The 25,261-nt window shown below is 43.8% G+C and overlaps 1 protein-coding gene across 1 annotated transcript in view; it reads right to left on the reverse strand.

Annotated features, from left to right (window-relative positions):
- ASAP1 (ArfGAP with SH3 domain, ankyrin repeat and PH domain 1) overlaps positions 1 to 25,261 on the reverse strand; it is a 359,138-nt gene that overhangs the window by 150,988 nt on the left and 182,889 nt on the right. The window contains exon 4 of the mRNA XM_027775016.1: positions 8,710 to 8,855. Within this exon, the coding sequence (XP_027630817.1) occupies positions 8,710 to 8,855 (146 nt within the window). The remainder of the gene's footprint in view (positions 1 to 8,709; positions 8,856 to 25,261) is intronic.

Below are 25,261 nucleotides of genomic sequence, written 5' to 3' on the forward strand. Positions count from 1 at the left end.
TGGTGGGGGGGGGGGGGAGCCTGGGCATGTCACGTGCTCATGAGCTTCTCAATCTATACCTTGTCCCATCTTGGGCAAGTGAATATGTTCTAAGGACAGTACTACATGAAATCTAGAAAATGAAGTTGGGACATATGATTTAATCTCTTCTGAAAAAGAAAGTACAGAAAAGAGGATTAGAAAGATAAACCACAAATGTTAACCATGTGTTATCTCTGGTTAGGGGGACTATTAAAAGAGACATTGCATTTTTTTCTTTGTATTCTTCTAAGTTTTCCCCACTAGGCATACGTTATTTTTAAAGCAAGAAAAATTACCCAAATCCCTGTAGTGGCTATTCATAGCACAGCAGTATTAACATTCACGCAGCTTGTGAATATGAAGCGAGCCACTGGGTGTGAATTAAGGTGTGCAGGTCCTAAAGCTTTCACACGAATGGTAAGGTCTGATGTCCCCATAACCAACAGCATAGGGAAGAAGTTTATGCCTGTGTTGGGCAACATTAACCCACTTGTGGAGGAGTGGGCTGGAATCATCATGAAACCTGATTTCTGATGCCAGTGGTCCTCAAAGCATGGTCCACAGTCCCCTAGAGGTCTCTGACATCAAACTATTTACATAATAATACAAAGGGGCTATCTGACTTTTCTACTGTGTTGACATTTATGATGACAGTGCAGAAGCAGGTGGGTAGAACTGCTGGTGCTGTTAAGTGAGAATCAAGGCACGGCTGCAAACCAAAGCTGATACATTCTTCATGGTCACACTCCAGCCCTGCATGGTGGAACAGGTGGTAGGCCATCACTGCAGGGTACTGGAGCCACAGAGGAGGGAGGGCCCAGGGTCTGGACCTCGAGTTGACCTGAATACGTTGGCTGTGCCTGTGATGCTGGCTGGAAGGCTGGGAAGATGCTGTCAGGGGTTGGTCTCTTTCTCCTTCTCATGAAATAAAGTTTAGAAAAAAGAAATAGAGGCTACTTTAAGAATGCTCATGATGAAACAGTAAAAATGATGACCTCAACCCTTGAATATACTTTTTAAATTCTGTTTGATCAAATAGAAAACAGGCATAAAGTACTTCTAAAGTATTACAAAATATAATGGTTGTCTTAAGAAAAGGCACTTACGCAATTTTTTTTTTTTTTTTTAAGAGAGATTTTTGCTATAGGGCAAGTATGCTTGCCAGAGAGACGAAAGTGAGAAATCAACCCCCGGGCGGATGGCCAGGCCAAAATTCCTTCTCCATATCCTCAGGAACTTTGGGCACGCACGCACACACACCCAGTGTGAGTTTCTAGCCTCTGTGTCCAGGACTTAAACTACAGTCGGCCCTGTGCGAATACATGACCTATTACACCATCTGCCAGTCCCATGCAATTTTTTAAAGTTTATTTTCTTTCTTTCATGGAGGTGGGGAGGAAGGAGGAGAAGGAGACAGACAGTTACTTTCACAGGGTTCTGCCACACAGCAATCTTCTCTCCAGGATCACAGACACTCAAGGGCATGCCTCGTGTGCTCGGGCTGACCTGGGACCCTAACCTGCATCTCCCATGTGGTTCCAGCACTGTGCGCCCTATCGCCAGCACCACCATAACTGGGCCTTATGCAGTTTTTGTGTTGCAAGCTGAGCTCGTTTGTGAGTGTTTGTGTGTGTGATGTGTGTAGAACACACCCATTTTTTGGGACCAGCAGTAAGCGTAATGGCTATGTTGCTGGACTCCCATGTAGTCGACCGTGGTTCACGTCCCGGACCCGGTGGCTTAAAACTCACGCCAGGCACATGTGCGTGTGTGCCCAAGATCCTGAGAGGAGAATGGAGGAGAAGGGACTGCGGCGTGGCCATCCCCCGTGGGGGGTGATTTCTCACTTTCTGTCTCTCTGTCTCTGTCTCTCTGGCAAGCGCACGTGCCCTATAGCAAAAACCTCTCCAAAAAAAAAGAACACCAATTTTGTGTGTGTGTGTGTGAATGAATGACTGGCAAGCTGTGCTTAGGCATTTGCCCATTATTTTTTTCTAAAGTGAAGGAGGTAAACTTGTCACTTGGAGGTAAACAACTAACAATATTTCTTGCTCATGATAAAACTGGATCTTTCAGAGAAAGTTAAACTCTTGGAAAACTTGTGTCTGTCATTGTGAGCTTCACAGCTTCCACAACTAAAGCTAATTTATATAGCTTTGTATTCATGTAACTATTAAGAAATTACTACTTGTCTGGATAGCCAGTAGTTTGGTGGTTAAGGCAGCTGGATCCTACTGGCCTACTGTGAGGTTGGAGTCCCAGACCCAATGGCTTGAAAAAACATAGTGTGTGTGTGTGTGTGTGTGTGTGTGTGTGTGTGTGTGCCTGCCTAAAATCCCCAAAAGAGAGAGTAAAGGAGAAGGGACTGCAGTGTGACCATCCCCCATGAGAGTCATTTTCTCCTTTCCCTTTCTATCTGGTGAGTGTAAACTCTCTCTAGAAAAAAAGAAAGGAAGGAAGGAAGGAAGGAAGGAAGGAGAAATTGGGGGCCCACCTAACACCCCAAATTTTTAGAACTACCAATCCTTCAGCACCTTTTGACACAGTGTAACTCTATAACTCACTCATAAAGACAAAGACAGAAGAAAGCACCCTGCAAGCTAAACACACACAGAAGCTGGATGACACCAAGTAGTGTCCTTGGTCACCAAGTCAGGTGGGCCTTTACCACCCCCTGCAGGCCATCAAGGCCACGTCACTCTTTAGTAATTCACAGGTGATGTCACTGAGATAGCATGTGACCTATGGTTGGAGAACTTGAGCTCAGGCCCTGACTCCGCCACGTCTCAGGACTCTCATTTCTGGAAGTGTGGTGCACGGACGTGTCAAGTGGGATACGACCGCTGGTACCTGCCTTTACAATAACAATCAAACTTGCTATTTGTTAAGCAAAATTCCATGTGCCAGGTTCTGTGTTTAGTGATTTACTTCTCTGATCTCAATGAAATCCTGCACTGCCAAGAAACAGACACTACTGGTATTTCTCTTTACAAGTCCAGAAACCAGTATTAGAGAACAAGTGACAGGGGCCAGCTGGTGGCACGTGGTGAAGGAGCTGGATCCCACATGGCTGCTTTTGCTGTTCCAGACCTGGTGCTTGAAACACCTGCCAGGCGAGTCTGTGTGCATGCCGGAAATTCTAAGAGGAGAGTGGAGTTGAGAAGGGACTGAGGTGTGGCCATCCCCCTGGGGGATGACTTCTCACTTTTCCTCTCACTCTTTAGCAGTACACACACCCTATGGCAAAAACGTAAAAACAGAGAAGTTAAGTGACTTGCCTAAGCTTAAAAGTCAGTCAGTTGGGAGCTAGGATTCCAGGTTTAAGACCAAGACCTATATTCCTCCAACCACCTACACTTCAGCCTCTGGAACCCCAGAGGGGGAACAACTTGTTACAGGAACCATTTCCGATAATTTGGTGGGGAGATGAAGTAAGAAAAACAAAAGGCTTTAAAACTGACTTGGTGCATCAACTCTGGTATGACCTCAGAGTAACCAGCTCCAGTTACTCGTCACAGTCCTCAAACATCTGATAAATTAAAACTAGCCTCAGCCCTACATGATGTCAAAGGCAACAGCTTTGTAGGTGGCTCTTGGGAGATTTCATCGGACTTCATCATCACACCTTCTATAATCACTGAAATTTCAGAAAAAGAAAAGATAAACATTGAGGTGGTGTCTAAAACAGTCAATCACTTAGTACACCGCATTCCTCAGGACCACACCTCTAGGGTCTCCTAAATATAATGAGCTTGCAATACCAATTTCTTAAGACTAACAATAAAAGTTTTTCCTCATCTAGTCAAAAGCTGAAAACTAGCATGAGCTCTGGCTTCCAATAATCTACCCTACGCCGTCCTTTCGCTCTGTAACAATAAGTAACGTTTTAGTATAGACTACTGACATAGCCTCTCTTGATGATGTCTTAATTAGAAAATGACATTTTTCTTTTTTGTGTGTCTGTTTTTAATTTGCCAGAGTTCACGTGTTGATGGGAGTGGAGGAAGCACTCCCCTTAGAGCATGATCACACCACCATTCCCGCTCTGTCATCTCTCCTTCCCTCCGGGATTTCGGGTGCATGCACACATGCACACACGTGTGTCCAGCATGTTTTTCAGGCTGCTGGGTCCCTGACTTGAAACACCTCGCTGGCCATATAGGATCCAGCTGTCTTAACCACCATCTATTGGCTGGTCCAGAAAAGGACATTTTCCAGTACCTAGCACAGCCCTCAGTGACAGCCATTTGACACTTGCAGGTTGAACTGAGAACACAATTCAGAAAGTCTTTAAAAATAGCTGGTCCAGCTGTGGTGGCACAGGCCACAGGGTGCCACACGCACAGGCGTGCCTGTAACTGGCCAGATGGGAGGCTTGGGAGAGCTCTTGGGGAACTCTGCACGGTGAGCTCTTGTCGGTAATATACCTCTCCTTCCTTCTCTCTTTCATAAAGAGACAGACTTTGAAAACCAAAAAGGGGCCAGCAGGTGGTATAGAGGTTAAGGCAGTCAGATCTCACATGGAAGACTCCGTGATTCAAGTCCCAGACTTGGCATCTTAGAAATCGTGCCAGGTTTGTGCCCAAAACCCTGACAGGAGAAGTAACTGTGGCATGGCCATCCCCCTGAGGGTGATTTCTCACTAGTGCCTATCCCCCACCTGTCTCTCTTTGGTGAATGCACATGCCCTATAGCAAAAACTAAAACAAAAACAAAAACGAAGTACTTTTTCTTACCTTACATTGTATATTTCACTGTAATGTTCCTGGCCTTACTAGTCTCAGAGAAGAGGATTTCTGGGAATCCTCTGAGAAATGTGGGTTCTCGGAGGGTGCTCCAGGGCTCCAACCAGGGTGGGGGTACTCTTCAGCTGGGGACGGCAGGGCTACGAGCACATCGAGAACCACTCACCCTGGGTGCCTGGCCTGAGCCCTCTGCTCCCAGCACGGTTCTCTCAGTCTGTGTAGTTTGCCTGCCCCTCTCCTGCTTCAGCAAAGCAGAAAACGGGGAGCAGCGAGCTGCTGGCTGTGGTCAGGCCATATAAACTCCTGGCACTGCCTTTTTATTCCATCAGAATAAGGCTCGCTTCACGACTGAGCTACTACAAACTGACTCTTCTACCTGCTCCCTCATCAGAAGTGCTGCCGTCTGCAGAGGGAAAAACGTGTGTTTTACTTTAATTAAATGACCGAGGTCTTCCCGTTATTTCTGCCGGGTATTTCTTAGGCGACTACCCCTTACCAAGGAGAAGATCTGGACAAGGCCCACAGCTTGGGGTAGTGCAGTGACACGGCTAGAGCTGCACTTCCTGTTAGGCCATCACACAGGCTGGGCGTAAGGTGACAGAGGCACGCAGAGCGAGCAAGTCCAGGGCATCTAAGAGCGCTTGGGCTCGGTCTGCTTCAGAGCAGCGCGAACGAATGAGCTTGTAATCTCAGTGTGCCTCAGTTTCCTCATCTAGACTAAAAGCATGATAACCACAGGCCTGTTGTAAAGCAGTGAAGTGAAATCATCCATGAGAAGCAGCCACCGCACCGTCAGGTTCGTTGAAACTGTCTGAGGACTGCCCGTTTTTGCTGGTTGCGCTTGGAGACAAGCGAGGTACCCAGTGAGCAAACGCAGACCGCACGTCTGCCTGCGTGGCCCCGACTCGAGCGTGTGGCCTACCAGAGCACAGCGGACAGCGTGCCGAGCACTGGTGCGGGAACCTCAGAGGCAATGACTCTTGACATGAGCCAAATACCGTGGTCTCCTGGAGACCAGGGTGAGCGAGATATCCACGCCAGGGACACGGAACCTCCTCCCGGACCATCGCCTTCACCAGTTGTACAAAGTGAAGTGTCGGACTTCTTTCACTTCCCCTCTCCCCACCACACCACGCTTTCAGCAACACCACAGCAAAAGGCAGGAAGCACTCCTAAGGAAAGCAGACATGAGGGCCTTCTTCCGAATATGAGAGATTTATGCAATCTAAGATTTATAGCCATAGCATGGGTCTGTTAAACCTGAAGTGTAAGGGCACTGGGTATAAGTTCCAAAATGATCTCTCAAGTTTTTGAAAAATAAGAAATAATTCTATGTTCAACACTTTCTTTCAGAATAGCTGATGTATTGTGTTAAGATTAATTCAATGATATAAATCACCGATTCGACTTAAACTGTCAAGAAAAAAGACACAAATACACATTTCTTTTTTTTGGAGAGACTTTTGCTATAGGGCATGTGAGCTCGCCAGAAAGACAGGGATACAGAAAGTGAGAAATCACTACCCGGGGGGATGGTCACACCGCAATCTCTTCTCCTCCATTCTCCTCTTAGGATCTTGGGCACGCACGCACATGCACCTAGCGTGAGTTTAAGCCACCGGGTCTGGGACTCGAACCGCAGTTGACTACATGGGAGTCCAGCAACATTGCCATGATGCCAACTGCTGGTCCCCACATATACACATTCATCTAGTGTGACAGAAAAAAAAATTTTTTGATCGGTCACATATTCAAGTTAACAGAACGTGGAAAGGTAGTTTGCATTTTTCTTTTTTTTTATTTGAGAGATTTTTGTTATAGGGTGTGTGTGCTTGCTGAAGAGACAGAGATAGAAAGAAAGAAATCATCCCCCAGGGGGAATGGCCACACTGCAATTCCTTCTCCTCCATTCTCCTCTCGGGTCTTAGGCACACACACACACACGTGCCCGGCATGAGTTTTAAGCTGCTGGGTCCTTGACCTGAACCATGGTCACCATCTGGGAATCTAGTGCCTTAACCAAGGTACTACTTACGGGCTTCTGCACTTTTCAGATAGGTTGCTTTCGCCTGTAAACTAACCATTCATATTAAGTGGATTCATGACAAGTTTGCCAGCTAAGGCCACAGGAGCCTTTCTGACACCTGAGAAACTGATCCAGGGTAAGACATCTAGAGTCCTGGCTCCTTGAAGGAGGCAAAGGAATAACACTGAGAGATGAGAGATGAAGAGCAGGACTTCTCCAGTGCAGGACGAACTCTCAGGGAACAGTGACATAAACAGATTTCCTCTGGGGCTGGCCTGTGGCCTAGTGCTTAAGGGAGTTGGAGCCCAAGGGCTGACTCTGCGGTTTGAGTCGCAGCCCCAGCAGCTTCCAAAGCAGGCGGGGTGCATGTGCTTGTGAGCACATGCCGAATCCTGACAGGACAGCGAGAGGGGATTGTGGTGTGACTGCCCCACTGCGAGTGCCTCCTTCCTCTGGTCTCTCTGTACCTCTCTGATGAAAGTGCACACCCTCTGGAAATTAAAAATAATTCCTTTGGCACCTTTCACGTTCTTTATACTACCTCTGGGTATGTAGGAGAAGAAAAAGCAACAGAGACCTGATTAACTTGCTTGGAGGGCCGGCCCCACAGTGCAATGGCTAAGTACTGAGCATGGGGAGCAGCCCACATGGTAATGATTCAACTCCGGCCCCAGTGGCTTGAAAAGCATGCCAGGTGCAAGAGTGTGCCTGCGTGTGTGTGCCCAGGATCCTGATGGGATGGAAAACGGAGAAAAAGGGGACTGTGGGATGACCAGCTCCCACGGACGGGCTACTTTCTCCCCCCACCCTACCCTCTCTCTCTGGCATAAGCACACACCCTTCTCTAATTAAAAAAAAAACAACTCACTTGGAAATGAATTACACAGAATGGCTGGAATAATTCTTAGAAGAAATACTTTCACGAAAATAAAAATGAAACCCACACGGTGAGTCCAGGTAGCAGTGCACAGCAGCTTTCTAGATGAGCAGACAGAGGCCAGGGAGGTGGGACTGCCCAACATGGCGATGTTCACACACTATGTCCAGGCAAACTGAGTCTCCACCTCCCACCCCAGCTCTGACACTGGGGGTCAACCTCTCCAGTGTCCTGACGATCAAAGATTCTTCTCGTCATCTGCATCTGAAGCCAAGGTTCCCTAAATCTCACTTTTTCTTAGTGGGGAATAAGAAGGATGTGGAGAGTTAGGAGAGGTTTATTATCTGTAAATCGGGAACCAACATGCACGAGTATCTCCATACTGGTGAGATTTAATACCTGAAATATGAATTTCCAACGTACGTTTGACACAGACATCACCATCACTCCTCTAACCAATTAGAAAGTGAAATTTGTCAAAGGATCTTTAAAAAAAATGGAGGGGCCACAGAGACTAAGGCGGTTGGATCCCATATAGCCAACTCCTCAGTCTGAGTCCTGGACCTGGCAGCTTGAAACGTCAGGTGGGAGGCATGTGTGTGAGTGCCCAAAATCCCAAGAGGAGAATGGTAAAGGCAATGCAGCCCCTGGAGGGTAATTTCTCACGTTCCCACTCTATGTCCCTCTCTCTAGCAATTGCAATTGCACATGCTCTACAGCAAAGACTTAAAAAAAAAAAAAAAAAGAAAGAAATTGATGTTAGAATGAAGAAGAGAATTCTGGTTAAGAAGTTGCACTCAGCTTCATCAACTTCAGTAAATTCACTGAGCCACCAGTTGGGCCAAAGGCAAATTCTAGAACTTTCACGATAAAATTTTCTGTAAACATGACCTCCACACCTAGGACTAAAAGGCTTTTTACTTTAATTTTTCAACCCCAGGTCTAAGGGTTAGGCGCAGGATTACTGAATTGTTCTTTTTATAAGATCTTATACTTTGGCCGGGCTGTTGTTCATTCTAATCACATGTGAAATGGCTTACCAGATTTTTCAGCAGGGTGGACAGTTCCTTTGTAAGAGTAGAAAACTTGACAAAAGCGGTGCCAAGATCAGGGTTGTCTCGACTTAAAAAATTACTCCCAAACTTATCAAGAACTTGTGCATAGTTTTCTTCATTTTGTACATGATCTAAAAAAGAAGAAGAAAGAGGAGTCTAAGCTATTATTTGTCACAATGAAGAGTTATTTTTGAACAATGATCACTAAAAACCGTCAAAGGCAAGCATGGAGGAACAGTGTCAATTATTCATTGAGTGTGTCCAGAAGGTGGCTGGCGGTATGCTGAATGTTCTATCAGAGGAGGGTTCCCCTTTCTCTTTAAAAACTTCTACCTCATTTACAGCTCAGTTAATCCACCGACTCCTCAAGGGTTGAGGGCCAAATTACCATGTTTTCAAATCATTAAAAAACTATGATTATCAGAATGAGGAGAAAAATTTCCTTGAGAAATCAATTTTGGACTTTAAAAGAAAAATCAACATGTATTGACGAGTGTCTTTTCCCACAAATAATCTTTTCTTATTTTTTTTTTTCCTTTTTGGAGAGGTTTTTGCTATAGGGCACATGAGCTCACCAGAAAGAGAGAGAGAGAGACAGAAAGCAAGAAATCACCCTCCAGGGGGGATGGCCATGCCGCAATCCCTTCTCCATTCTCCTGTTAGGATCTTGGGCACGCACACATATGTGCCCGGCATGAGTTTAAGACACCGGGTCCAGGCGTCGAACCGTGGTCGACTACATGGAAGTCCGGCGACATAGCCATTACGCTAACTGCTGGTCTCTCACACAAATAATCTTCATCTTAACTGTCTAACCCCCAGGTCTGAGGAATGGGATTTGTAATATCCTTTTCAGATCCTATCTCTTGGTGTAAAACATGCAGACTTGGATCAGGTGGCTATGGGTTTGAAGTCTGGTTTCACCATATGTGAGCTGCTACATTATCTTTTTTTCTTATTTTTTTAATAGTCTTTTCTTTCTCATTTATTAGCTTGATTACTTCTTTATTTTAAAAAAATTATTTTATTTAACTTTATCATCATTATTATTTTCCAGTTTTTTCAGAGAGAGACAAAGAAAGAAAGAGGAAGCGAGAAAGCAAGCCACCAGGTCCAGGACATGAACCGTGGTCAGCCATGTGGGAGTCCAATGCCTTGTGGGAGTCCCAACCACCACACTATCTAGCGGCCCCACCTTATCTGTTTTTTAACTTCCATGCCTGCTACTCTAGCTGGCATGGAAGAGGCATTAATCCTGTATTTGTGAATACATGTCCCCTACCTAAGCAACCTATTAAATGAAGCTAACATTTACCTTATAGGACCATGGGGCTGATAAGCTGACGTCAAGTACATAAAAGTTCTGAAAAGAGTGAATGCTCCCCAAATAAGACCATCCACCTCCTTGAAACACTTCCCTTGACATGGCTTTCAGGACTTCATACAGTCTGGAGTGATCTCCTACCTCAGGGCTGCTCTTCCCCATTATCTCTGCTAGTTTTTTATCTCTCTGACCTCAAGTGAGAGACCCCAAGTCTCCCTCTGCCCCCCACCCCCACCCCCCGTCTCTGTTCACTGTCTTGGGATCTCATTTAGTGTTTAAGTGGATTTAAATACTTGGTGTTTTTAAAATACCTTGTACTTTAAATGCTTTGCATCCGCTGACAACTCTCAACTTGATATCCCTGGCCCAGACAACCCTACCTCTGAAATACTGACTATCCAACTGCCTGTTCAGTAGCTCTACTTGAATGTCCACTATGTTCAGTCTTAACGTGTCTAAAATCAAACCCTTGCCCCAAACCTCTTTATTCCAGTCTCTGTCAGTTAACACCAAATACAAATCTTAAAGTTGCTCATACCGAAACCCATTACAGCACAATTTTTCTTTCTCATACCCCAGATATGAGTTATTGGCAAATGCTGTTGCCTCTGTCTTTAAAATATATGCCAAATCTGACAGTGTCTTGCCATGTCATTGCTGTCAACCTATCCAACATCATCTCATGCCTTAATCACTGCCAAAGCTTCCAAATGGACTCTGTGGCTACAAAATGCTGTCAGCATGGGACTTGAGGTGGCCCGGTTAAACTCTGCACTAGATCGTTCAGCTCCTGTGGAAGAGGTTCTCACTCATCATGGACATCCAGGTTTTCAATCCTGGCAAGGAGCACTGGACATCTCTGCACCTTTGAAGTAAGACATGGGGTATGGTTTGCTCTGACCAAGGCAATGTGAGCAGAGATGTGTGTTGGGTTTGCATGGAAGTATTTCAGAGCCTGTACTCTATTCTCCATCTCCTTCTTCCTATGTTGTGTACACACAAGCATGGATTTGTAGGAATGTCTTTAGGAGAGGCATACTATTTATTGAATGAATGTATTACCAAATGAATAACTATCAAAGTCCTATCTTTAAAAGGCTTAATCCACATGCCACTTCTTTATAAAGTCTCCCTTAAGCTGAACATAATCCTTCCTTGCCCATACTTCTCTGGACCTCTACTGCAGTATTCTCTACATCACATCATGTTTGCAGATGCACACATTTCCCCCTGCCACTGGTCTAAGAGGCAGGTACCACCTCTGGTTCATTTCTGTGTCCCAACTTAGCACACACTGTAGACTTTTTGGAGAGCTAGGCTTACGAAGCTAGGGTTCAGTACACATTTGTTAACTTGGATTCATTAAATCCATTTTCAGGAATTTAAGAAGCATTCCCTCTTGATATCTCCAAGGTTGTTAAAAATCGAGATAAAGTCTTTTTAAAACTTCCACCTCAAACACATCCTCAATAGCTGCATGGAAGCAATGGGCACTCATGATGCAGCCCAGGAGCCTGGACTGGAGGGTAACCCAGGAAATCTGAAGGCAATAAAGGAAACAACTGTCACAGCAGTCGGGTCAGACAAAACGAGGGCCCAGCAGCCTCTAATCACCACCACATTAAAAATTCATGATGCCTGCAGTGGCTGTCAGCACTTCAGGGTGAGATATTAAAAAAGATAAAAATGCAGCTTTGGTTACTGCCCAAGTTCACTAGAGAAGCAGCTCAGAACACAAAAGGCAGGCCACATCAGCCCAGCAGACAACGGGCCTCCCTCACATGCCAGAGCTACCCTGGACACTTCTCTCAGGGCAAACCCCACCACTGAGAATCTGTCTCATCTGACAGCCCTTTCTGGTTTTAGAGGCCAGTGAGAAAAGAATTTGGCTGCTTGTTCTTTTTAACTGCTAGAAAAGAAGCACTTCCGAAGTAAACGTAAGGATACAGGCTTTCTGAGAGCTTGAAATGATATTTCAATAAAATATATAGATTTTTAGATCGACAGGATACCTAGGTACTTACCACCTGCTTCAAAAATAAAGTATTACAGGACAGGCCCCACGGCCTACTGGTTAAGGGAGCTAGATCCCACAGGCCCAGCTGTGGTCAAATCTGGTCCCAGTGGCTTGACAGTCCCCTGGGTGCATGTGCATGGCCCAAATGACAGCTCAACAGGATGGAGAAGGTTTGGCAGTATGACCATGCCCCAGTGAGGGGGTGCTTTCTCCCTCTTCCTGTTTCTCTCTTCTGGAAAATTTCAAAAAAGTGGGATGGGGGGGGAGGGAAGGAGGATGGACAGGAGGAAGGGATTACAGGACTCCTCTTCCTTTACCTGGGTTCCAACCTCTTCCCTCCCTCTCTGGACACTGTCCTGAATTAAGATTCCATGCAGAGGTTAAAAAGTATGACGAAAAGCTCTCAGCCTATCAGTGATAACAAAATCACTTAAAAACAAGACGAAACTGGTGAAAGACTAAGAGAGAAAGGCCATCGGGAGGAGCATTGATATCAACTGAGAACCTTCTGTGACCCAGATGTTCTCTACAGTATTGTATTTCACCCTCGGCAGAGCTCTGCAAGAGGACCGTTACGATTATAGGTAGCTGAAATAGAAAATGTAACGTGAGACAGACTGTGATGAGGCTGAATAAATGAGTATGGACTAGGCCATGCACTCTGTGTGTTTTGCTAATTCCACACCAAACAACCAGGCAGTCAATGTATCTATATATCTATATGTATAGGGGTATAGGTGTATAAACAGTAGCATATATGTCTCCCTCTCTCACCTACACGTAATTAAAGAATGGCTCCCCTGACACCCCCTTCCTCTCCTTCCCCATTTCCCTGAGTCCAGTCTCTTCTGTCCCTCCCTAGGCACAGCCACTATCCTGGACTGGGGTTCCATGCAGTATGCCTCAGTGTATCTCGTATTTTAGTGTCCCTGACTTCTCCTTTTCTGCCTGTTTACATACTTAGCCTAGCCTAGCCTCTCTTCTCTTTCTCACATCAATTTTAAGGAGACGGGTATTGTATAAAAGGCGGTAATCTTTTATAATACCTATTACAAATATTTTCTCTCATTTTCTTTTAACTTGTTAATGGTGCCCTTAGACATAGAGACATGTTAAAATTTTATGTAGTTAAATTTGTAGATCTTTACCCAGAAGATCTGAGCTTCTTGCCTTGCTCTGTTTCTAAGCCTTCTAGTACTTATTTATTTTTTTAATAACTGTTATCTAAAGCAGTATATTTATTTGTAGGGTACAAGGAAGAGTTCTAACATTAGAGTTATGTTCTTAAACTTTCTAATAGTTCAGTTTTATATTCTTTCCAACAGTTCATACATCTGCAATGAATTTCTTTATATGGCAAGAAGAAGAACCTTAATTTCATTTTCTTCTCTCTGTATAAAACACAGTGCTCTCTAACTGGTCTATAGAAGGCAACCATTGCATATTTGATAAACAGATCTGGACAACACTTGGAGAGTACAGGCTAGGTTTCACAAGGGAAGATGGGAACAGAAGTGTGAAAAATAAAGAGCAGTTAACCAAGAAGACTTGGGATAAGGACACTCATGGCCAGTGATAACAGCATACCTTAAACACACTAATAAAGTTCCCAGGAATGAAGAAGCCAATGTGTGTATGAATGGGCAGAGAGACACAGAAACTAATACGGGGCCCCTGGTCTCTCCAGATCTTACCATCGTATGACTAGACCTAGGTAGGTTAAGGTTTTCAAGGCACTGTCCTCTGTTCTTTTCATCAGGCTGGGGCTCAGGTGCTTCTTGCCACACCAGTCCATAAACCCAGCACCTCTCATTCTGTGACCCTGAAAACAATTTAATTTTACAGACCCCATATTATCGGGGTTGAGGGCTGGATCTAGTCTAAACCTTCCTTTCCTTAGATACAATTTAGATGACTAATTTAGAAACAACAATAACTTGACTATGAGCAAGTTATTTCATCTCCCTGAGCCTCAGTTTATTCATCTGTTCCCACCACTGCTCATGGAACAGGCCTGGTGTTAAGATTAAACTGAAGGCCAAGTCCTTTGAGGCAGAAAGACCCGTGTATATATTTTTTTAAATTGCCTTTCTCCATGCCACTTTGGATGATTCATTCCTCTAATTTCTCAAGGTCATTTTGAATTTGGGTTTGTTCTTTCAAAGTTCTAGCCAAGCCTCAGCAAGAATCTGCCCTAGCCCCTGGGGTTTTATCTGGAAACTCAGCATGAGCCTCCCATTTCTGCAGCACTGACAAATCCATTAACTAACAGAGCCCCAAGAAAAGACGCCTGCAGAGTTCCACAGGGCTATTACTCAGCATTTAAACAGCACCAGAACATCACTCCCTACAGCAAAAAGCAGAAATGTCTCTAGCTTCATCACTCAGGCTTCCTAACCGCCAGAAGAGATACACATCACACTCAAGTTTGCTGGTGGCTCTGCTGCTAATCGCAGTGTGGTGAGATCTGGTCCCTAAGAAAAGCTAGCAGGGAGACAACCAAATCCTCCCGCACCTTGGCCTCTGCAGTATGATACAAACAGAGACAAGCCTTCTTATAAACAGGTGCTGCTAAAAAATTCATCCTCACATTTTACTATGAATTCATAAACCGTCATCAAGTACCAACATGAGACACAGAGACTAGTTAGGCTGTTAGATTTGTGGCTTTGGGTATGTCCCTTAGTCCCTGTGAGCTTTAGCTTCTTGGTTTGTTAGTTCTGTAAATAATATTTAAAATAAAACCTGAGAGCTTGTTCTGGTACATAAGGCAGTCTGGGATACCACCTGGCCTGAGCGAATACCTTTTAGAGCAGTTCTCTTCAAACTACTGAGGCCGACTCTGGGTAGGCAGCTAGGAATAAGGTACAGAGGGGAGCCATGATGGAATACCGAGCGGGAAAGGACTGTGAAATCAGTCAACTTACTTTAACTTAATGGAAGCCACATTTCTTCCTACCCTTTGTCCCTCTAGCCAAAGTAGCATTTTGTGCCATTAGGTGAAACGAAGTCTGGGACACAAGACCAGACAACTCCTAACTTTGAAATCTAAAGTATCTGGACCCAATGAAAACTATGAGATAAGCTGATAGGACCAAAATACATGGAAAATACTATCAAGAGAATAACTGGTGGCAAGGGCCACAGTTAGAGTCAAAGGCCACTCATACCGTGAGCCTAAATGATATGAAAATGAGAATTCTTGGGGCCAGCAGATGGCGTAATGATTACGTTGCTGGACGCCCATGTAGTCGACCATGATTCAAGTCCTGGACCAATGGCTTAAAACTCACACCAGATGCATGTGCGTGTGTGCCCAATCCTGAGAGGCGAATGGAGAAGGGATTATGGTGTGGCCATCGGTGGGAGGGGGGACGTAATTGCTCGCTTTCTGTCTCTGTCTCTTTCTGGTGAGCATACACACCCTATAGCAAAAATCTCTCTCTCTCTCTTTCTCTCAAAAAAAAAAAAAAAGAATTCTTGTGACCATTACCTACTACTTCACTGTAAAAGTCTTATAAAAACCCATGTGAGGTAGGAGAAGAAATCCTAAGAATATGGCTAGTGCACAGGCCCAAGATGAAATCATAAAACAGCTAAGTTCTGGGATGAAGACACAATAGCTCAGCTGAACTGCCTGCTCACTGAGACTGTTTGCAGCACTTTAATGACCAACCTAAGATAAAGACTTTTCCAGGTCTCACCACATTCCAGGAAGAAGGTAATGGTCTTCTTCTATGGTCCAAAGCCTTTAGGCAGAGTCTCTTGACCCTTGTACCCACTCCAAAATTAGAAAAAATAACCGGACCCATCCAGCATGTGACCCCACCGCAAGGAAAAAACACATGCGCCTCCTGGGAGCAAGCACGAGCAAAGCCCCTCTGACGCAGCAAAAACCCCTCACTCCAGTTCCTCATTGGCAACCCACTAGGGACCTGCTCTCTGATTGGGAGCGCTTCTCTTCCTTTTCTCTCGTAATATTATTAACTCTGCTTGCTTTCCTACATCTGCTTCTTTGTGAGCCGTGGATGAGACTCATGTCCCACTACAGGTGCTGGGCCAGATCGCTCCTGCACCCCCCATGTCCCTGTAATACTTCCTGATCATCCATCCTGTCAGTAAAAACATTCGAAGCATTTCCATGCAATGTTTATGTATCTGTTTATGTATAAACATGTACATTATACACACACATTATGTATTAATGTGCTATTTATATAAATCCGTGGTTCTGACTTCAATTTCAGGGGTTCCAAAAAAGCCCTGACAGTGATTGAAAAACTCTGTTTTGCAAATTTTATTTATTGTTTTGATTAAAAGGAGGCTATCATGATATTATAAAGGGATCTATGACTCTGGAATGTTCAGAGTCACAGAGCAAACGTTGGCTGGAGCTTTTCACCCTCTCTGGGTGCACAGTACAAGGAGTTTCAGGGCTACGATACACGGAGGTAGGGCAGATCGAACGGGGCTGGCCTCTCTGGTTTCAGCTGCAGGGCAAGTACAGTATTTGTTGGACACTGTGAACTTCCCTGAGGGTATGCACAGTACATTAATGGGTCACAAGAGTATCTTCATCTCGTTTCATAATCACTATTTCATAAATAGAATAGAAATGATCTCTTTCAATGATATGAAAACAAGTTCTGAGAAATGACGGGATTTATTAGAGAAGTTCAGTTACTCCTCGAAAGAGTGGAGAGCACATGCCAGCTCCATGACAGCTGTCCCCGACTCCTCACTGTGCAGGCAGCAGAGCCCCCAAACATCTAGGTCTTCACAGCTAGGTCTTCACTCCAGAACTCCTGCAATGTGGACGCAGGAGGGAATGCAGCCTGCAGAGTGAGCAGGTGTGTGGGTGCTCTGTAATGAGGGTGTAAGGTTGACTCCATACATGCAATGAGAAAAAGGATAAAAAGAAATGTGGCTGATGAGTATTTTCTTTTAGCTTATCGAATTTTCTACTTTTGTGCCCTGCAGGCAAGTTAACAGCACACTGTACTTTCACAAGAGGGGGAGCACAACATAAAATGCCAGTAAGAAATACCAGCCTCAGCACACGACTCTCCATGAACAGAAGTACATGTATGATCAATTATCTGAGACATGGAAGATCTGAGAATATCCTGTTGTCGATGAATGCAAGTGACAAACTGGCCAAGCAAAGCCATCCTCTGTCCACCCTGAATGCCCTGTCTTTTGGCACTGACGAACAAGGAAAAACGCTCCAGAATCAATAACAATTTGCTTGATTTCCATACCCAAGCAAGGCATCAAAAAAAAATCAATAAGCGGTTAACTTTCTGGCTAAAGGTCTCTCCAGTCCTAGAAACAGACACTTTAAAAATTCATGCCCACATGCAAACCGCAAGTGGAATTCAACACACACAGCCTCTTTCTAGAGTTATTGCAGGGAAGGGTGCCTTCTGAAGGTGTCTTACATGAATACTGGGATGGATTTGCTTCTCAGGTTGTACTTCACCTGTTTAACACAGCCCATGTGAAGGAGGGAGCACTTTAGCAAAACCTGGGAAAATATTACACACAGAAATGAAACCAGCCACCTGCTGTTCTTCAAGAGACTCTGCTACAGTAAGTGCAACATCGTTTCACAGGAAAAACATAATCCCAGTTTGATAAGACCAAGTACGTAAGAGAATGGTCACAATGCAATGTGGAATAAAACACAGCATGGTATAGGCATGAAGCAGACTCTTGGCTCTGTTATGGAAGGTCGGTTCAAGGTCAAAAGGCAGTTCTTAAAGATAAGGGTAAGAATCATTCATCTGACCTTTATGTAATCTGATATTCCACAGGAAGGACTGAAAGCCACGATGGACTTTATCTGGCACACAGCAGTTACTCATTTGGTAGCTATTATTTATTATTTTTTCCAAAGCAGTACCATGAAGGCAGAGAAACATGTATATTCTTTTTTAACAGAGTATTTTTGTCATTCATCTTTAAAAATAACTCAAACTACTGGCTGTAAAATGAGGGCTCACAAATTTAAAGTGAGTTAATTTATATTTATATATACTCCCATGAGACACAAGCACATATTATACAAATGAGCTCATTTTAAATAAATATGAGAGCACTTTTTCCATGACCAGAAAAACGGTGGAAGTGCACACACACAGTGCGCATACACACATAGTATGCACACACACTGTGAACCGCTTCTGATTTCATGTGGAACCACACCTGAGCCAATGGCAAGAATCCAAACATTGGAACTTCCTAAAAAAACTGGCATTTTAAGATTATTCTAGAAAAAGACTTCGATTTTCTAAAGGCATTCTTTTGAATCCCTCCAATTTTATCCCCATATAACTTGAGTAATACGCTCCTGGATAAGGATGCACACTTCTGCAAAACCCCTCCCGTTGTCCATTCTGAAGGAACTCATTATTTCAATTTGTTTTCACTTCCTAAGGAGTAATAATGTACCCCTCCACCACAACCAGAATCCAAAATGCCTGGAAGGGCCAAAGAGATTTGGTTAGACTTTGCTGAAATATAACCGCCACGTGGCATTTCTATCTAAAGTCCTTCAACTTCTTGGGAACTTAAGAATTTTTCTTGGTGCTACTGTCAGTATTTTTTACTGGTAATCATACTTTAATTCCAAAAGATTTTTTTAGAAATCTGGTTACTAGCCAGAAACCTGGCAAAGAGCAAAAAGAAGTACAATTTCCTAAACACAGAACATTACTTTTCATATGCCTTTTGATATTTTATTCTCCCATGCCTTTCCACTAAAATCCTAAACTATTTCACGTCTTATCTACCCCTATTAAGAAAATTTTTCTTCCCGCTGAAAACCACAGGATTGAAATTAGCATTACCTAACATCGCTGTAAAACATTGAGCTTAATTACTAACTTTAGTTACAACCTACCATTCTAAATCTTCAAGTTTCAGGAGGAAGTTGGATGGCTGTAAAAGTATTTGCTTCCTATCTACTAAAAAATTCAATGCTTTGTCTTCAAACTTTTAGATTTATTCCTTAAAATAGATTAATTAACAAGAGACCAGCAGATGGCATAATGGGTATGTTGATGGACTTCCAGGTAGTCTACCATGGTTTGAGTCTCGGACCCAGTGGCTTAAAACTCATGCCAGGAGCATGTGCATGCATGCCCTAAATCTGGAGAGGAGAATGCAGGAGGGATTGCAGTGTGACTATGCCCTTTTAGGAGGTGATTTCTCACTTTCTGTCTCTCTGTCTCTCTCCAGCAAGCACATAAGCCCTACAGCAAAAAACTCTCTTAAAAAACAACAAAACAAAACAAAAACAACAAAATAAAAATCTGGAGAGAATGCTACACATAAATTTTGCTTTAAAAATACAAACGTTTGGGACTAACAGTTGGCGTAACGGCTATGTCACTGGATTACCATGTAGTCGATCGCAGTTCAAGTCCTGGACCCGGTGGCTTAAACTCACGCTAGGTGCATGTGTGCGTGCCCAAGATCCTGAGAGGAGAATGGAGGAGAAGGGACTGTGGTGTGGTCATCCCCTGGGGGGTGATTTCTCACTTTCTATCTGTCTCTCTCTGTCTTTCCGCCGAGTATAAGCACCCTATAGCAAAAAACCTCTCAGAAAACAAAAACAAAAACACAACACTCTTTTATAAAACTACTCACTGCTTAATTCTAACTGAAAAAGAATAAGGAAAAAAAGGGAAGGTAATGAGAAACCTAATTACTTTCTTTCCTTCAGTGAAAAACCCATGAAATCATTTATAACAATCTAGCTGTATTTTGGAAATAAGACTTCAACATCATATGCTTGTAATCAAATTACATACCACTGTCATTTTTTCTTCACAAAAATTAAAGGATTTAAACCCTAACTTTCCTACTAACAAGGTTTCTAGAGGGTACCACGTGTTATGAATAAGCTTACATTTATTCCAAATAATCTTGGCATAAATTCTAAGGAAGCCACAACATAATAATAAAATACACATTTTGATTTGGGCAGAAATAAATGTATATGTTAAATAAAACTTGTGTAAGTCGCTTGTCCCAACAAATCAGAGCAAAACAGAGCCTTAATGCTAAGCTGCCATCAAACAGAAACTTCCAGGAAGCCAGAAAGCCCTCAAACAGATCAGTTTCGGAAAACAGGAGAGTCTAGTCCACCTGAGTCAGCACTGTGAGGAGATAAAACTCAGGCGCATCTTGTGGCTTTCTTCAGAACATGCACTTAACACGGTGCCTGATGCTACCTAGTCTGACCACCTAGTCTGACTGGACCTTTTGTTTCAGGAACGTCACTACCCAAATACATTCCGCTGTTACCTTCCACAGTCCCGTGTATTAGTTAAAACCTCCAAAACGCCTGTTACAGCAGCGTGTGAGACTGTCTGCACTCTTAGCTCAAAATTAAGCAAAGTGACTCCCAGTGACCAAGAGATCATCCTGTTCCCCCTCACTGCAGTACGTAGCCGATCTCGCTGTGCAAGTTTCGCTACTCTCCCCTCTGGGCTGCAACCTGTCCCTTTAAAGTCACCCTGCAATCTCAGGTCTCGACATGTGCTGTTTAGGGTGACTTGGATATGGTAGTCCCTCAGCAATCGTCCTAACCCTGGCCCGATTAAACTCCATTGCTTTACTTATTTTGACTCAGCCTTCCTTTTTAGGTTGAGTATGTACGCGTGTACACACACACTTCAACAGGGGAAAGAACTAATAGCAGGAATATCTTGGATTTTCACTCCCAGGGAAAAGTGTACAAGTATGTGTGTATGTCTGGGTCATATCTGTTAAAAAAGGTTAATGTTTCCAACATAACTCATTCAGTAAGACAACAAACACAGCATACCCATGCTCCCTGTGACCATGTGGTTGTTCCACTATAGGAGTACAGTGTTTTTAACAACAGTGTCCAGGAGGCAGTAAGTTCTTTCTCAGGAGCCACACCTGGCTGAGCAGTGCCTATATGGGTCCATGCTTGCAAGGGCAGACAGAGTCCTACAGGCGCGAGCTCTGTGTGACTACACTGCCCGGCATCTCTCTCCAGTCAGCCAGGGCTGCCTGAGTGTCCCACATGGTGACTCCTTTCCTCTGAGGAAAATGACTGAGATGAGAGGGGAGAGAGGACCAGGTGGAAGCTACCTCTTTCATGAATTGGCCTTGGAAATCACATGTCATCATTGCTATTACATTCTACTCATTAGTAAAAAAATGACTCAATCTGGTGCACTTTTAAGGGGAAGGTAAATAAGGCAGTATCTTTGAAAAGAAACAAAATACCAAATTATGTTTAAAAAACATCCCACAGTGCTCAATAAACTACTAGCTATTTTTAAAGGGGTTTTAAAAGTTATTATTCAAGTTCATTTAGTATTTTTTTTCCTTAAATTTGCTATAGGGTACGTATATTCACAAGAAAGAGAGAGAGAGAGAGCGAGCGAGCAGGTCACCAGGTCTAGGACTCAAACTGCAGTAGGCCATGTGGAGTCCAGCTCCCTAACCACCACGCCACCTGCTGGCCCCACTCCCAGCTACTTTAAACATGGATGAGCCCCCGACAAAGGTGGCATAGTCTGCAGCATACTGAATGCAGTGCTGGAAGCCACAGGGCTGACCACAGGCTCAGCCTCCTGGGCTGGCCTGAAAATACATCAGGTGCTCTCCCCAGAGCCTCGGGTACTGAAGAGTGAGGGGGCTGGGGAAAACGAACTGCAGCAGGATGAGACCCTGCTGAGGTGGCTTCTTTCTCTCTCTCACTTAGGCTCACATGCTATCACTGAAACAAAACAAAATGAAAAACATACATTGATACAAAGTAGGGGGAGGGAGAGAAGGAAAAAAAGGGAAGAACCACTAAGGTAAACATGAAACAATGTATTTCATAGATTAGTAACTAAGATTTCAAAACTCAAACAGAAGAGTTTGGTGCATTTTCCCTTGATCCAAGCAGTTTACAGAAAATGTCCTCATATACAGCAAAGAAGTGAGAAAAAAATCCCCAAGGCAATTTTCAAACTACGGGGCTTGCGCAGAGATGATTTGATTTTTCAAAAAAATTTTCCATGATTACACTGTTTACTAATTAATACCGATAAAAGCCTATGGATAACGATAACACAGTTTAAGAGCAAGACTCTTTTCAGTCGTCTTTCGAATCACTTTGGGAAGGTAGGTGGTTCGTCATCTCAAACCAGAAATATAAAAGTTGCTTCTTAAATCTTGAAAGAACATCACATGGGTTTTGTGTCACTTAAGCACTGTGAGAAAACAAGAATATTGTGAAAACACATTGGGAAACAAATACCAAAGTTCAGCCTCTTGTGGCTTCTTTGGCCGAGGCCAAGTGCCCTTGGACGGGAAGAGCATGGATTCCACTGAGCATGTATCATGGAGAGATATGCAGTACCAGTGTCTTACTCATCCAACTATTTTATAAGAATCAAATGTCATAGTGCTGCCCACACAAGCTGACCCAAAACCTTGCTTTACTGTGCTCATTTGTTACTGCAGGAATCTAAGTAGGTCCCAGTGGCCTGGAAGGAGCCCTGAAGGCTCTGAGCTGATCCCACATTTCCAAGTTATAAACATGGTTCCTCCTACTGTGGTTCCTCCAGGAACCACTGAATCAGTCCATGGGTCGCACAGGTGGGAGTTTACATGTGATGAACTTATACATGGGTGTTCATGATTAGTGAAATTTAACTGTCATTCTCAGAAAGCTTCCACAGGGAACATCCCATCCACCCAACATGCAGTGATTCATTCAAGACTTGTTGAACCCCCGCCAAGACAGTGGACAAGAAATGACCAGCGATAAACAGAAAAACTGGGGCCAGCTGGGCTCTCTTCCCATTATTTTCTGACTGACAGACAAGTCTCTCCAACCTTCCATCTCATCACCTAAAAATGGGGATAACGGTACTAACCCCGTAGGCTTGCTCGGCTTAGCCAAGTACAGAATAAACTCCCACTGAATGCAATTTCCTCCAAGAGGAGCACCCTCCTCACACTACCTCAGATCCATCTTACTTTCCTCTTTGTACCCTGTAAGGTTTACCTTACTGTAGTTTCTATTATAGTTTCTAATTATAAACCAGTTCGATGATCTCTGTAATCTTTCTCTCACTGTAGAATTCAAGAAGGCAGACACTGTCTCATTTGCTGCACACATCCAACACCCAGGAGAGTAGCCCATAATGTTGCTTAGTAAATATCTGTTTAAACAAACTAATGGGTTATGTTGACAAATACACAAAACACAAAGATGGAAGACATGGAACGAGCTCTCATCAAGGAGATCAGAGGCCAGTACCGCGGTTCTCAATTCCAGCAAGGGAGAATCACTTGGGGAGTAATTGTGTTTTAGTCCCAACACTTGGGCCCTATTCTGGAACAATTCTAGGGGTGTGGATTTGAGGCTGTCTCATTTTGTTTTTAGGAGTTTTTCTGGTGATGTTAATGAATAGCCAATGGTGAGAGCCTCAGTGGTCAAGGAGAAGACGGGTGGTCGGCAATCACGATACAGCGGGATGCATGTCCTCCTACAGCAGCACTGCTGAGAACACCTTCCACAGTGACGGAGATGTTCCACATCTGCACTGCCAGGAGGGCAGCCATCGGCTATAGGTAGTAGCTTCTGGACCCTCAAAATGTGGCAACTGAGGAACTAAATTTTAAATTTTATTTGATTTTAATTAAATAGAAAAACCCCACAGTCACTATTTTAATAGATAGTATAGATGTGGTGGGGAGCAAAGAGGTGAGCCCCTACCCTAGGCTCCCAGGATCCAAAGCTCAGTGAGATGTGGCCTCCATCCAAAGGAGACTATAGCCTAGTGGAGAAAGTGGCCCCCAACTCTCCAAACATCCCTTACATTCTCCTGACACCCGTGCAGGGACAGTCTCTTCCTCCTGTCATATCCAGGGCAGTAGTGACCAAGGAAACTCTGAAATGACATGAAGTACATCCCAAAGTTTAAAAGCCTTTATGGGAGCTGCCAGGCAAAGTGGTCATTATGGTCAAAGGACAAAAATCAATTTTGAGCAAGAGCAATTATAAGAGAAAGCATCATATGGAGCCCCCAGGACAGTAAATATGGAGGTACCTCAGAGCTGTGAAGCAAGTCTGTGCTCTGAGGCTCACAGATGAGAAGCTCAACCAGGCACCATTACATCCCGGAGATGCACAGAGATTCCTGGGGCGGATAATGGCTCACTAAGCTCTTTATAATTAATTAAAAAAGAGAAGACGCACATGCCGCTAGTCTATTAATAGCCATATTTTCCCCCATTATTGTACCATTTTTTAGTGACCTACTATGTGGCAGGCAGTGTATCAGGGGCCTTAAATGCTTTCTTATTTTGTCCATAAAATACCTGGTAAATTAGCTACTACTTTCTAATTTTATGGCGAGAAAATTTAAGATTTCGGAAAGTTAAGCAATTTAGTTGACAAAGCTCGGATTCAAACTCAGACCTTCGCTATTTGAGCTTCTTTTTAAAAGATATACTGTGTTCTATTATACAGATATGTTATCGTTTCTTTTTTCTTTCTTTCTTTTTTTTTTAGAGTTTTTTTGCTATAGGGCACATGCGCTCTCCAGAAAGACAGAGAGAGACAGAGAGACAGAAAGTGAGGAATCACTCCCCAGGGGGATGGCCATGCTGCAATCCCTTCTCCTCCATTCTCCTCTTGGGATCTTGGGCACACAAGCACACGCACAAGGGTCCAGAACTTGAACTGTGGTTCTACATGGGAGTCCAATGACATAGCCATTATGTCAACTGCTGGTCCCAGATATGCTATTGTTTTTTTAACAAATATCATTTTCTGCTTTTCCAAATCGCAATCAAGGATGCAATGAACCTCCTTGTACATACATTTAAAGTAGATGTCTTTTTGGTTGTTTGTTTTCTTTTTTGGGCACATTGTCCTGTATACCTACAAAAATGTATATATCTTAAGTGTAACACTTGATGAATCAAAAGTGAACTTAACTATGTAACTGGCAGCAAAATGAAGTAACAGGACAATATCCACACTTCAGAATCCCCTGCCCTGTGGACCACTCCTAGCTCTTCACCCACTCACCTCCCTGAAGAACTAGTATCTATAAGGGGTCTACCACATTGTAGGACTTGATCAAAATGGAGTGAAAGAAGTTCTAAATGAGGTATTTGAGGGACTTCGGAAAGCTAGTGAAGTATGA

The sequence above is a fragment of the Tupaia chinensis genome, unplaced genomic scaffold (assembly GCF_000334495.1).
Source record: "Tupaia chinensis unplaced genomic scaffold, TupChi_1.0 Scaffold000513_1, whole genome shotgun sequence".
Lineage (NCBI taxonomy): Eukaryota > Metazoa > Chordata > Mammalia > Scandentia > Tupaiidae > Tupaia > Tupaia belangeri.